The sequence below is a fragment of the Phaseolus vulgaris genome, chromosome 10 (assembly GCF_051622355.1).
Source record: "Phaseolus vulgaris cultivar YP4 chromosome 10, ASM5162235v1, whole genome shotgun sequence".
Lineage (NCBI taxonomy): Eukaryota > Viridiplantae > Streptophyta > Magnoliopsida > Fabales > Fabaceae > Phaseolus > Phaseolus vulgaris.
The window spans coordinates 14940912-14954908 of record NC_143507.1 but is presented as its reverse complement, the minus strand read 5'-3'; the positions used below and the strand labels follow the sequence as shown (position 1 = coordinate 14954908).

The 13997-nt window shown below is 50.4% G+C and overlaps 1 protein-coding gene across 1 annotated transcript; it reads right to left on the bottom strand.

The window, feature by feature from the left end:
* Positions 1 to 9256: 9256 nt before the first annotated feature.
* LOC150024246 (uncharacterized) lies at positions 9257 to 13525 on the bottom strand. Its single transcript, XM_090296815.1, has one exon. The coding sequence runs from the start codon at positions 12888 to 12890 to the stop codon at positions 9276 to 9278; it is 3615 nt and encodes a 1204-aa protein (XP_090152941.1). The 5' UTR covers positions 12891 to 13525; the 3' UTR covers positions 9257 to 9275.
* Positions 13526 to 13997: the final 472 nt, after the last annotated feature.

Genomic DNA, 13997 nt, shown 5'->3' with positions numbered 1-13997 from the left:
ACACCATTTCATCCACATATGCTTGCACGTTTCGCCCTATCGTAGGGGCAAGAACCTTATCCATCAGCCTCTGGTAGGTTGTGCCGACATTCTTAAGCCCGAACCTTATAGCAATAGCTAGAGAGCTCTGTCATGAATGATGTCTTATGTTCATCTCGGGGGTGCATCCGGATTTGGTTATACCCCAAGAAGGAATCCAGAAAGCTGAGAAATCGACAACCTAACGCGCTATCCCCCAAGGCGTCAATGCTGGGCAGTGGGTATGAATCCTTCGGACAGGCCTTGTTCAAATCCGTAAAATCGACGCACATTCTCCACTTCCCATTGGCCTTCTTAACCAAGATCACGTTTGCCAACCACTTAGTGTATTGGATTTTCATTATGTCGCCAACACTTAACAACTTTTGAGTTTCTTGCCTGATAACCAGGCGTCTTTCCTCGTTGAACTTCCTTCGCCTTTGTAAGACAGGCCTACCCTTTGGGTCCATCGTGAGTCGATGAAACAGAAAGTCAGGGTCGATGCTGGGCATGTCTGAGGCAAACCATGCAAAGGCGTTCAGATGTCGTGCTATGACTTCAACGATTTGGTTATGCATTTCTTGGCTTAGGGACTTGCTGATGGAAACCAAGTAGAGGATGCTCAAGCCCATGAAGCCCAAGCCCAACAAGGGGTCCAAGCCCAACAAGGGGCCCAAGCCCAACGAATCACTAGGAGCATGGCAAGAGCTTTGGGACAAGAGTATAATAAGATGGCTCTTCTTATTTCTTTTATAGAATAGGGGTGCGGATGTAATATATAGGTGTAAGTAGTAAGGGAGGTTAGGGGGGAGTGTAGATAGGAGTTAGGAGGTGCCAAACTAGGAAGAAAAGTCACACTTCCTTCATTGTCTAGTTGGCGCCAAATTTGAGTAGCATTTGAGGCTCATTTGGCTTTGCATTTCAGCACCTCATAGGCTATAAATAAGGTGCTTCCCTTTGTATTTTTCAGATTGGAATTTTGAAGTAGAGAGACTATACTCAAATTTAGAGAGAAATTATGAGTCTTGAGTCTTCTTCTTCCTTTGCCTTATCTTGTGAGCAATGGTGAGCTTCAAGTGGCGGCACTCCTTCACTTATCTTGGATCAAGGCTCAAAGTGGCGTGAATTGTTCTTCCAAGTCTCAATTTCAGCAAGTTCCATTCTATAAGTGCTTCTTCTTCCTTTTCTTCATTTTTCATTCGGTAGTTCTTAATTTCTAGTGTTTACCTTCATTTCTACCGTTTGAATTTCTGTTTCCAGCTTGGTTTCCATTTGTTTTGTTCGGTGCAGTAGTGTAATCTTACTTTTCTGTTCGTTTTATCCTTTCTTGTTCTTCATTCTTGTTGTTTGATTCCATTTGACAATATATGGACTTCCATATGAGCTTTGGTTGGTGCAAAGTCTTGGTGAGTTCTTGAATTAGAACATTGATCCAATTCTAAGTAAAGTGTCATTGATGACCAACTCAAGTTGCTCCTAAGAATGTCAAAGAATCATGTATTCTTGTTGTTGCATTCACACCATGTGGTATCTAGAGTCTAGGCTTGTTGTTGCTTAAATTTGAGTTGTATTGCACTTTACTTTCAAGAGCTCTTAAATTCAAGTTGTTTACCATTCTGTTTTAGGATTTATTTTGAGTTTTCTTGTTGTTTTTCTTTTGTTACACCAAGTGTTTGTGAAAAGGATTATGGCACTCGTTGTTCATATGAGTATGGCTGCTCTTTTGGAATGGCACTCTCCTTCCTAGAGCTGACCTTAAGCTTCCTTTCACTTGTTGTTATATCTTGTGATATGTCTTTTAATTTTGTAATCTTGACAAGTTTTGTCTTAGTCATGTTATTCCATAATTGTCATTACTTGTAGTAGTACTTTTATTGCTTTGATTGTTTCTTGCTTTGGTTTACTTTCTGTTTTTGAGTTTATTGCTTGATCCTTTGTGCATTTTCATTTTTAGATTTGAGTTCATGCTTGTATTCTCATTCTATACAAGTTCCTTTACATACTTTCTGATCCTGCCTGTTGACCGGAACGCTGGAAACTGCCTCGTCAAAGGATCGACGTGCGCACCGCTTCTCACCTCCGTTCCTCTTCGGGATCTATCTCAAGAACCTGCAAAGAAACAGCACGGCGCCGCTGCGGCCGATCACACTCCAACGCTCAAGTCAGTGACGGTATCACCAAAAACTAAGAGAACTAGAACCGTGCAAATCCTCGCTCACAGTCAGCTCTAACTCGCAAGCGTAAAGTGTAAATAATGAACGTGCGTACCTCAGAAAGTTTGTTAAGAACTCTTATATACCTGGTGGCTTTCTCTCTCCTGGCAGTTACAGACTTGGACACGTGGCTCGCATCCAACTGTACACGTGCCATCATCTGGAGGCTCCCTGACTTGGCGCTGCTTCTACTCTCATTTTGGCTAAGTTACTTATGCATGGTACTGCCCAGTGCATAGCTAACTTAGGAGTGCGATCTCTACTGGAACTAGCGAGTTAGGGGCCTTCATACACCTTCCCTGTGGTCTCGCCGGCCGCCTTCATAATCTGCTTCTCTTTCATCTTCGGCGATGTGCTTTCTCTGGCGATCTCCAATAACTAGGTCGCCTGAATCTACATCGGGCGACTTCATCTTCAACCTGGCGATCGCCTATTCTGGTAAGCTGGAAGTCGGAACACGCCAGCTTAACAACTGGCGACTACACGTGCCCCCCGACTTCCTTCCCTTCTGCCAACCTGGCGCCTTGTCAACACGCCTACACTGTAGCAGGATGCCACGTCATCACACCCGACCACCAGGGCGGTACACAAGCCCCCCAGTCTTAAGCGAAGACTTGTCTAGCGAAAAGACTGAAAGAGCCTTCGTTAACACCGATCTACGTGGCCTAGACGCGGAATTCCTAGCGGTTGTACCTTCTGCTGCTCTGACGCCCCACCAAACCCCTCACTCATCGCTTGACACGTGGCTTCATCAACGGCTCTCTTCACTTGCCGTTTGCGCTTCCTAAACCCATTTCAAAAAACCCTTAAACCCATTTCGCTTCACTGTTCCATCACTTTCTTCGTGCTTGCAAACGCTTTAACTTCCTTCTGCGAAAACTCTCAACGCTCTTCAACGCTCGAGATCACCATTTTCCTCCATCGTCTTCCTGATCATCGAAAGGTAATTACTTTCCTTCATCTGCTGGTTTTCCTTGCATTTTCACCGATTCGCATCATCCTGTAACTGCTTGGTGCATACGCTGTGGATTGTTTTTCCATTTCTCCTTCTGCGTAACTTAGGGCTTTGTCGATCGTCGCAACGAACCCACATTCGTTCGTCTTTCACCTTCCTTCTATGATCGAGTCAGCCTTTGTAACCCCCTGATCATTTTTCCTTTCTTCTTCCTTTGCAGCTGCCATCATGACTCGCACCAAGATTACCCCGAACCCCCCTCCATCAGCACGAAACCTTCCTTCACAAGCACACGACTCAACACAAGTTCGTGGCGCTTCCTCTTCGCAGGCTGAGAGGCCTGTGTCTTCCCAATCTGCCCTGGCCCAGACGACTCCATCTAACGCTGGAGGAGCCCCCGTTCCTCCGCCAGACTTCGAAACTTTATACCCCTGGGCTAACTCAACCCTCCTGAAAGAAACGTCCTCTGTGAACACCGCGGGAGCAGTCTTGCGGCTGACTAAGGGGGACGAGATCTACCAATCGTTTCACAAGGAGCACGACGAAAAGATGATGGTGCTGCCTTGCCCCGCCGACCTGCCCGTGTGTGCTGATGACAAAGTAAGCGCCGACGGGCCCTTCTGCTTTGTCTATACGACTCTGTTCAAGAAGGTCAGGCTCAGGTTCCCTCTTACCCGATTCGAGAGGGAACTTCTCACCGAGCTCAACATTGCAGCCGCCCAGCTTCATCCCAACAGCTGGGCGTTTGTTCGAGCCTTCCAAGTAACGTGCGCCCACCTGGGGTTGCCCGCGTCGGTGGACGTGTTTTTGTTCCTTTTCGAAGCCAAGCACCCAGGAGACCGCCTGTGGGTCAGCTTGAATGCGATTGCTGGGAGATCCATTTTTACCATCTTCCAGCAATCGTACAAAGACTGGAAGGGGAAATTCGTTCAAGTACGTGCAAACGACAAGGACACCTCCCTTCTTGATGGCTTCCCCTTGTACTGGGTGGACAAGGGGAAAAAGGAGTCCAAGAGCTGCTTCAGGAGGCCCAGAAGTCCTGATAGCATGGGAGCATTGGACAGAGACCTTTGTCTCTTCTGGAAGAAGGTGGCGGATGCCAATATAACTTTCCTCACCACCTCCCTGATCAGCTTTGAATTCTACGAAGATCAGCTAGAATTTCAAATAGGTTAGGTCATTTGAACTATTGCTTTAATACTGCTTCTGTTTAGCTGTTTCTGGGCGTCTTGTGCGTTATGCGCAAGACTTTGGCTTTACTTTTCCTGCACATATTATCTGCTTTGCTGTTTATTACACTATGCACTTATCTGTTTTCCTTGAGTTAACCCACACATCTCTGTCCCATGCAGACAACATGTTGCCCAGGAACATGCTCGCTGAACTCAAATCGCTCGCCCGAAACCACGGGTTGGCAACCGGTTCCCAAACGGTGCCCAACTCGGTGGTGGAGGCCGCCATTGTCCAAGGGCGATCACCACCCAAGGAGCCCGCTCAACGCAAAAAATTGGTCCTTAAGAGACCCAGAAGGAAAGCCCCCCAAGTCGTCCAAGAGGAGGAAGAAGAGGACGACGAGGTCACCGAGGATGGCCTCGTTACGAAGAGGAAAAGGGTGGCACCATCTTCACCACCTGCCCCACCCCCTCTTCCGACCTCAACACCACCATCAACGCCTGCTCCTCCTCCCTCATCGCCAACACAACAAGCTCCTTCATCACCAGTCCAAGCGGTTCCACTGGCCACTGCGCCACCTGCAGCTGAGGCCCAAGAGCCAAATTTCCTGGAGGACCCCCCAAGCGCCTCTACGCCATACGTGTCAGCCGGAGGGGGCCCCCCTTCAAACACTTCAGCTGCAGAAAACGTTCCAATCGGGGATGAGGTTGCTCATACCTCTCCGATTCTGATTACCGAATCCCCGATTGCGTCGCCACGCCAGGAAGCAAACACTGAAGAACCTGCTAAGGAAGGTGGCGACGAGAACCCACTACAAGCCCCCTTGGCGCCTCTCCAAGCGGCAAACCTTCCCCTTGAGGTCACGAGGATGTGGGAACCTCTGACTGCCAACCTCAAAACCATAGCAGAGGATATCCCATCAATTATAACCAGGGCCGTGGAAGGCTCAACCAGGAGGCTCCAAGATGACCTCTTCAACCTCAAAACCGAAAACAGCACTATGAAGATTGAGGTGGAGAAGTTATCCTTCAACCTGACGCTCGCAGAAATCGAACACTCCCGAGTGGAGGATGCAATGAGTACCGAGCTCAGGCTGGCGCGCAAGGAGGCTACTGACCTTCGCCGCAAAGTTCATGATCTTGCCCAAGAGAAGGTCGAGCTAGAAAGCAAAATTGTGCCCCTTCGTGCCAAGGCGGTCGACCTGGAGGCTCGCATGCAAGCTGACGCCGCTAAGGTGCAAAAACTGGAGCAAAGGTCGATTGACCGGGAGAAACTACTTGGGCAAGTAGAAAAGGCGAGGGACGACGCCATGGCTGATCTCGTCGAGGCCAACAAAGAGAAAGGAAAACTGGCTGCTGAGTTGGCCCAAGCACAATCGGAATCCAAGAAGGTTACTGAAGACCTTCTCCAGGCTCGAGAGACCAACGAACAACTTAAAAAACAGGTTGAAGAGCTGGAACAGCAGAACAAAGAGCTGAAAGAGCAAACCGAAGACCTCAAGAAGCGGATTGAGGAACTTCAGGGGCAAATCGAAGCACTCAAGCTAAATTCTGCTCAGATTCTGGCTGCTGGATTCGAAGCTGCGCGGGAACAATTCGCTTGCCTATTCCCCGATTTGGACCTCAGCCTGGTGTCGCTGAACAACGAAGTAGTAGATGGAAAGGTCGTTCCTGCTGAAGACTAATCAACTCCACCTCATCTGCTACTTTATGATTTCCCTTGTATTATTCTGTAAAAACTCTTGTATGTGTGCTTTTAACAAATACTTATCTCAATGACAAAGTTTGGGTATTCACTCTCTTGACTTCTTTAAGTGCTTTAACCTTCTTTGCATGTTTAACTTTGTCGGATATAACTTAACGATTTTGCAAACACGACCTTTTGACTTAACTGCTCCGAACCACTTCAAACTCAAGTAATAATCACTTTAACCAACTTGTACTCTTAAGGCAACTAACCTTATCACGAGAATACCTTTCAAGCAACGAACAGTAACTCAATTATTGGCTCAAACAACGTCCCACTCGACCTGCTTTATCAAACAAGTCTTTCAACCTTCTCGCCGCTGTTTGAACTTTTCCCGATCGCCAAGAACTCTTGGTACCATTAGCTCTTCCTAGCCTCATGCTTAGGCAATCATTTCTTTGCATGGGGCAGAGATGCCTTTAGGGATCTCTCTTTACCCTCCTGGACTTCAGAACAAAGACCGGCTGACTAGGCGTTCTCTTCGAACCTACCTTAGCCACCTTCCATACTTCTTCCACCCTCTGCGCCATACCTGAACTCGTTCGAGACGAGAAGGATTTTATCTTGCCTAAGCTCGCATGTAAGCGAGAAGGTCTTTTAACTCGCCTGAACTCGCTCAACGGCGAGAAGGTCTTTATCTGGTGCCTCAACTTGCCCAGGGTGTACATCTCCTCCCCCCTGGATGCACTGAGGACCTTTTCTTTTTCTCGCCTGCACTCGCTCGACGGCGAGGAGGTCTTTAACTGGCCTTAACTCGCTTGATGGCGAGAAGGACTTTATTTGGTGCCTCAACTTGCCCAGGGTGTACATCTCCTCCCCCCTGGATGCACTGAGGACCTTTTCTTTTTCTCGCCTGCACTCGCTCGACGGCGAGGAGGTCTTTAACTTGCCTCAGGACGCGCGAGGGCATTGAGGTCTTTCATCTGGTGCCTCCGATCGCCGAAAGACGATGAGGACTTTAAAACTTAACTGGTGCCTCCAATCGCCGAAAAACGATGAGGACCTAAAACTTAACTGGTGCCTCCAATCGCCGAAAAACGATGAGGACTTAAAACTTAACTGGTGCCTCCAATCGCCGAAAAACGATGAGGACTTAAAACTTTTTTAGAAAGCATGCGATATATCTTTTCTCGCCTCAAATCACGTACAAGCGACAAGGTCTTTCTTCAAAAACTCTTGGAAAAAAGCAAACATGCAATCTGAAAACGCCTTATACTTCAAAAATTCTTCTTTATTGGGTGGCCTCATTAAAAACCCTCCTTAGGGAAAAAAGAGTGCCCCCTTGAAACTGTTTTAACAGAGACATTGTAATATAACATTTGTGTTTGTCTTTACTTACAAAGCTCTTAACTATAGTACAACTTCAGGTGTGTGGCGTTCCAGGTGCGAGGGATCGCCCCTCCTTCCAGCGTCTCTAAGCGGTAGGCCCCGTTTCCGAGCGCCTCGGTTATTCTGAACGGTCCAGTCCACTTGGGTGACAATTTATTCTCCATCTCGTATTGGTGGGCCTTCCTCATCACCAAGTCGCCCTCTCTAAACTGCCTTCGCATCACCTTTGAGTTGTATCTTCGTTCAACCCTTCTCTTCACGGCCTCAGCCTTCAACCTCGCCTCTTCCCTGACCTCATCCAGCAGATCCAGGTTTAGCCTTCTCTCTTCATTCGAGTCTTCCTCTACGAAGTTCTGGAATCTCGGCGAGCTCTCCTGGATCTCCACTGGAATCATGGCATCACACCCATAGACCAAGCTGAACGGGGTCTCGTGGGTTCCCGACTGCTCGGTGGTGTGGTACGCCCAGACTATACGGGGCACCTCCTCAGCCCAACTTCCCTTGGCTTTCTCAAGCCTTCTCTTCAAACCTCTCAACAACACCCGATTAGCTGACTCCACCTGGCCATTTGTCTGAGGGTGCTCGACGGATGCAAACACTTGTTGAATTCCCACCCCTTCGCAAAGCTTCCTCAACAGGTGGCTTGCAAACTGCTTCCCATTATCTGACACCAGGCGTTTAGGCACTCCAAACCGGCACACGATGTTCTTCCATACAAAACCTTCAATCTTGTGTGCGGTGATCTGGGCCACTGGTTCTGCTTCAATCCACTTGGTGAAATACTCAATCGCCACCACCAAGTACTTCATTTGCCTGATCGCCAGCGGGAAAGGTCCCAGGATGTCGATTCCCCAAGTATGAAACGGCCAAGGGCTATAGATCGACTTCAACTCCTCGGGAGGTGCCTTATGCCAATCGGCATGCTGCTGGCATTGTTTACAACATTGGGCATATTTCTTGCAATCTTCTCTCATGGATGGCCAGTAGTAGCCTGCACGGAGAGTCCTCGCGGCCAGAGCTCGACCCCCGACGTGGCTTCCGCATATACCTTCGTGGAGCTCCGCCATGATTCTCGTGCACTTCTCGCCGTGTATACATTCCAGGAGCGGGTGAGTGAACCCAAACCTGTACAGATCGCCATCAATCAACGTATACTTGTTGGAATTTTTCTTTACCTTCCTAGCTTCCGTCGGATCCAACGGGAGGAGGCCATCTGCCAGGCACCGTTTGTATTGCGTTATCCAAGTGTCTGGCTCATGGGCGGCGCAGACCTGCATCACGTCCACCTTCTCTCCTCGACATGCTCTAACTCTCGGCGATCTCAGAGTTTCTTGCGTCAAGGACTTATGGCTTCTCGCTGCTCTCTCCGTCGACCTGCTTATGTGAAGGACCAGGTGATCTGCTACAAATGCCCTTGGCGTCTTTAGAGTTTCTTGAATCACCGTCCTCTGCCTACCCCCCTTGCCTGAGCTGGCGAGCTTGGCAAGCAAGTCAGCTCGGGCATTATGCTCTCGGGGCACGTGTACTACTTCAAAAGAGGCAAAGGAACTCTTCAATTCCTGCACATACGCCAAGTAAGCCGCCATTTGTGGATCTTTAGCCTGGAACTCGCCAGTTACTTGCCCTGTGACTAGCAGCGAGTCACTCTTAGCCATCAGCACCCTAGCTCCCATCTCTTTGGCCAACAAAATCCCGGCGATCAGGGCCTCATACTCTGCTTGGTTGTTGCTGGCTTTGAAGGCAAACCTCAAAGATTGTTCAATCAGCACGCCGTTGGGTCCTTCCAATATGACTCCAGCACCGCTGCCCTGCTGGTTCGACGATCCATCCACCGAAAGTACCTAACGGAAATCGTCTCCTTCAACCCGCGTCGCCTCTGATGAGAGCTCAACCACGAAATCTGCAAAGATTTGCCCCTTGATCGGGCCTCGGGGCTCGTACTTAATATCAAACTCTGACAACTCTACCGCCCACTTCACCATCCTTCCCGCAACGTCGGGTTTCTTCAAGACCTTCTGGATGGGCAGGTCAGTCATCACCAGTATTGTGAAACTGTGGAAGTAGTGGCGCAACCTCCTCGCCGAAAACACCACAGCCAGCGCAGCCTTCTCCAGGGCCTGATATCTCGTTTCTGGGCCCTGCAACACCTTGCTCACGAAATAAATAGGCTTCTGAGCCTGATCTTGATCCTGGGCGAGCACCGCACTCACCGCCCTCTCAGTCACAGCGAAATACAACCTGAGAGGGATTCCCGCCAGCGGTTTGCACAGAACCGGCGGGCTCACCAGATACTCCTTCAGTTTGACGAAAGCTTCCTCGCACTCTTTCGTCCAAACAAACTTATTATTGCGCCGCAGACATTGAAAATAGGGATGCCCCTTTTCTCCGCTAGCTGACACGAAGCGAGATAGGGCTGCCATCCGACCTGTTAGCTGCTGGACCTCTTTCACCGTAGCCGGGCTTCTCATCGCCAAGATGGCGGCACACTTGTCTGGGTTGGCTTCTATTCCTCTTTCAGTCAAGAGAAAACCCAAAAACTTTCCAGCCTCCACGCCGAAAATGCATTTCTCCGGGTTGAGCTTTAACTTGAACTTGGCGATCGTCGTGAACAATTCTTCCAAGTCTGCAACGTGCTTGCTCTTCTCCTGCGAGGTCACAACCATGTCATCGACGTAGGCTTGCACGTTCCTTCCCAGCATTGGTGCAAGTACTCGATCCATTAGCCTTTGGTATGTGGCCCCCGCGTTCTTCAGCCCAAACGGCATCACCTTATAGCAGTAGCACGATCTCTCCGTCATGAAGGCTGTTTTCTCTTCATCCATGGGATGCATCTTGATCTGATTATAGCCCGAGAAGGCATCCAGGAAACTTAGCAGCTTGCACCCTGCAGCACTATCAACCAGGGCATCAATGCTTGGTAAAGGATACGAATCCTTTGGGCAAGCTTTGTTCAGATCGGTGAAATCGACGCACATGCGCCATTTCCCGTTACTCTTCTTCACCAGTACGACATTTGCCAACCATTCGGGGTACTGGACTTCCCTGATGTGGCCTGCAGCGAGGAGTTTCTGTGTTTCGTCCCTGATCGCCTGCCTCCTCTCCTCGTTGAATTTTCTTCTCCTTTGTCGCACCGGTCTCACCAAAGTGTCCATCGCCAGATGATGGCACAAGAAGTCGGGATCAATCCCGGGCATGTCCGAAGCGGACCATGCAAATGCGTCCAGATGCCGCTCAATCACCTTGGCGATCTGGTCCTGGAGATCGACCTCTAGGGATCTTCCGAGCTTGAAGATTTTCCCTCCGATCTCCTTCTCGAGCCACTGCTCGACAAGTTTAGGCCTGGATTCTCTGGCGATCACCGCCCTGGCGATTCCCTGTTCCCTTGCTTCCTCGGGGCGATTCCGCGCCTCTTCCTCCTCCAGGCCAGCATTCCTCTCCTCTAGCTCAGCGTCTACCATCTCTACATCCCTTCCGGCGGCCTCCTCCGTTACCGGCGGTCTGGGCTTCACACCGGGAGGTGGGGTGGTTGTTACATAACTCACTGATCTTTTGTTTTTCAGGCTATTCTCATAGCACCTTTTCGCTTCCTTCTGATCAGACTTGATCGTGATCACCACCCCTTCCATGGACGGCAACTTCACCTTCATGTGCCGAGTCGACGGAATGGCGCCTATCCTGTTAAGAGTGGGCCTTCCCAACAGGATGTTATATGCTGAAGGGGCGTTTACGATGAGGTACTTGATTTTCTCCGTCCTCGACCCGGCCTCATCTGTAAACGTGGTTCTCAGCTCAATGTACCCCCTGACCTCCACCTGGTCACCAGCGAACCCATATAAGCACCCTCCATAGGGCCTTAACTGATCAAGGGGCAATTCCAGCTGTGTGAAAGTCGGCCAGAACATCACGTCTGCCGAGCTTCCTTGGTCCACCAGAACTCTATGAACCCTCCTCCCTGCTGTAACCAACGAAATAACTATGGGATCGTTGTCATGAGGCACAACGTCCCGGAGATCCTGCTTGGTGAACGTAATGTCCACTTCCGGCGAGTGATCTTCAAACATGTCCACTGCCATCACCGATCGCGCATACTTTTTCCTCTGCGATGCGGTGCATCCACCACCTGAGAAACCCCCTGCAATGGTGTGGATCTCCCCGTGGATAGGCATCTCGTGCTGCTGGGCTTCTCCACCTGCTGGCTGGGAACTCGACGCTCCCCCCGTCCTTCTATCCAACAGATAGTCATTTAGGAACCCGCTCTTGACCAGATCGTCGAGCTGATACCCCAAAGACAAACACGAGTCCAAGGTGTGGCCAAAACATTGGTGGAACTCGCACCAGGCGTCCGGCTTTGACCCCAGCACCTTGTCGCCCACCTTCTCAGGCGCCTTCAACCTAGCAGATATGTTAGGGATAGCGATCAGGTCCGCTAGTCCCATGACAAATTTGTGTTTAGGCGGGCGATTGTATTCCCGGCGTGCTGGTTGTTGGCGCGCTTGGCTTCTTCCGTTGTTTCTCCTGTCGTAAGGATGGCGAGTCCTCTGGTCTTTTCTGGCCGCCGCCGCCGTTTCCAGCACCCTCTGCGGCTGGATCCTGGTCTGGGTATGTGGCCTGGCGGGAGCCACGCTGCCCCTCTTCTCGGCGACTTCACTCTCGTCGGCGATGTGGGCCACCGCAAGTCGCCTGACTTCAGCAAACGTCGCTGGATGAGCCCTGATCAAGGCCTCGCAGAATGGCCCTGGCTGCACGCCCTTCTTGAAGGCATAGACCAGCATTTCTTCATCCTTGGCTGGCGATCTGACCATCTGCGCTCCGAAGCGATTGAGGTAGTCTCTGAGGGACTCCCCATGGTACTGCCTTATATCAAACAGATCATAGGACACCCTGGGCGGTGCCTTATTCACAATGTACTGCTCGACAAAGATTTTCGAGAACTGTTGAAAATTGGTTATGTGGTCGTTAGGCAGGCTCACAAACCACTCCATCGCCGTTCCCTGGAGCGTACTCACGAACATCTTGCAGTAGACGGCGTCTGACCCTCCCGACAGCATCATCTGCGTGTGGAACGTGGTCATATGAGCCTCTGGATCCTCCACGCCGGTAAAGACAGCCTTAACCGGAACCACGCTCGTGGGAATAGGCGTGTTGGTAATCGCCTGAACAAAAGGCATTGGGAAAACACGAGGTGGCGTCGACGGCGCCACCTCTTCAGCAGAAGAACGTCCTTGCTGCTCCTGAAGAGCTCGACGCAGCTCCTCAGTCACCTTGCTGAGCTCCTCGTTCCTGGCGCGAGAGGCGACCAGGTCCTCATGTATCCTCGCTTGCTCTACGCGCGAGGCTTCCACAGTTGCCTGCAACGAGCGCATCATCTCTGCCATCTGCGCCATGGTCATGGCGGTGTCGCCTTCAGCAGCGACAAGCGCCACGGGACTGGAACGATTGCTTCTCATTTTTCTCATTAACTTCAGCGAATCACAGGAATGCAGCAAACAACACTTCAGCCTCGATCGAATCAGCGATCAATCGGAGAAACAGCGCGAAACAGTGCAAGAAAACTCAAGAACACCGTGAGCCTTCAAAGAAAACCACAACTTCGCCAGAAACCACCGCTTCCCCGCGAACAACCAAACAAGCGAAAGAACTCGAACTTCCACCGAACAGATTACGCGTAAGCAGCAGAAAACCTTACTCCACCGATCGAAAATCCAAACGAACGGTTCAAAACGCAATCTCACCGAACGAAACTCAAAGAGACCGCGAACGACGGTTGCACCAGCACACAACCACGCAGAAAACCTCGAACTTCCAAGAACTCACGCTGTGGATGGGAGCAAGTTTTACACGGCCCCACAGTGGGCGCCTGATGATCCTGCCTGTTGACCGGAACGCTGGAAACTGCCTCGTCAAAGGATCGACGTGCGCACCGCTTCTCACCTCCGTTCCTCTTCGGGATCTATCTCAAGAACCTGCAAAGAAACAGCACGGCGCCGCTGCGGCCGATCGCACTCCAACGCTCAAGTCAGTGACGGTATCACCAAAAACTAAGAGAACTAGAACCGTGCAAATCCTCGCTCACAGTCAGCTCTAACTCGCAAGCGTAAAGTGTATGAACTGAACGTGCGTACCTCAGAAAGTTTGTTAAGAACTCTTATATACCCGGTGGCTTTCTCTCTCCTGGCAGTTACAGACTTGGACACGTGGCTCGCATCCAACTGTACACGTGCCATCATCTGGAGGCTCCCTGACTTGGCGCTGCTTCTACTCTCATTTTGGCTAAGTTACTTATGCATGGTACTGCCCAGTGCATAGCTAACTTAGGAGTGCGATCTCTACTGGAACTGGCGAGTTAGGGGCCTTCATACACCTTCCCTGTGGTCTCGCCGGCCGCCTTCATAATCTGCTTCTCTTTCATCTTCGCCGATGTGCTTTCTCTGGCGATCTCCAATAACTAGGTCGCCTGAATCTACATCGGGCGACTTCATCTTCAACCTGGCGATCGCCTATTCTGGTAAGCTGGAAGTCGGAACACGCCAGCTTAACAACTGGCGACTACACGTGCCCCCCGA

Coding starts and splice junctions, on each gene's coding strand:
- LOC150024246 (XM_090296815.1), bottom strand. CDS start 12,890: ATGAGAAAAATGAGAAGCAATCGTTCCAGTCCCGTGGCGCTTGTCGCT.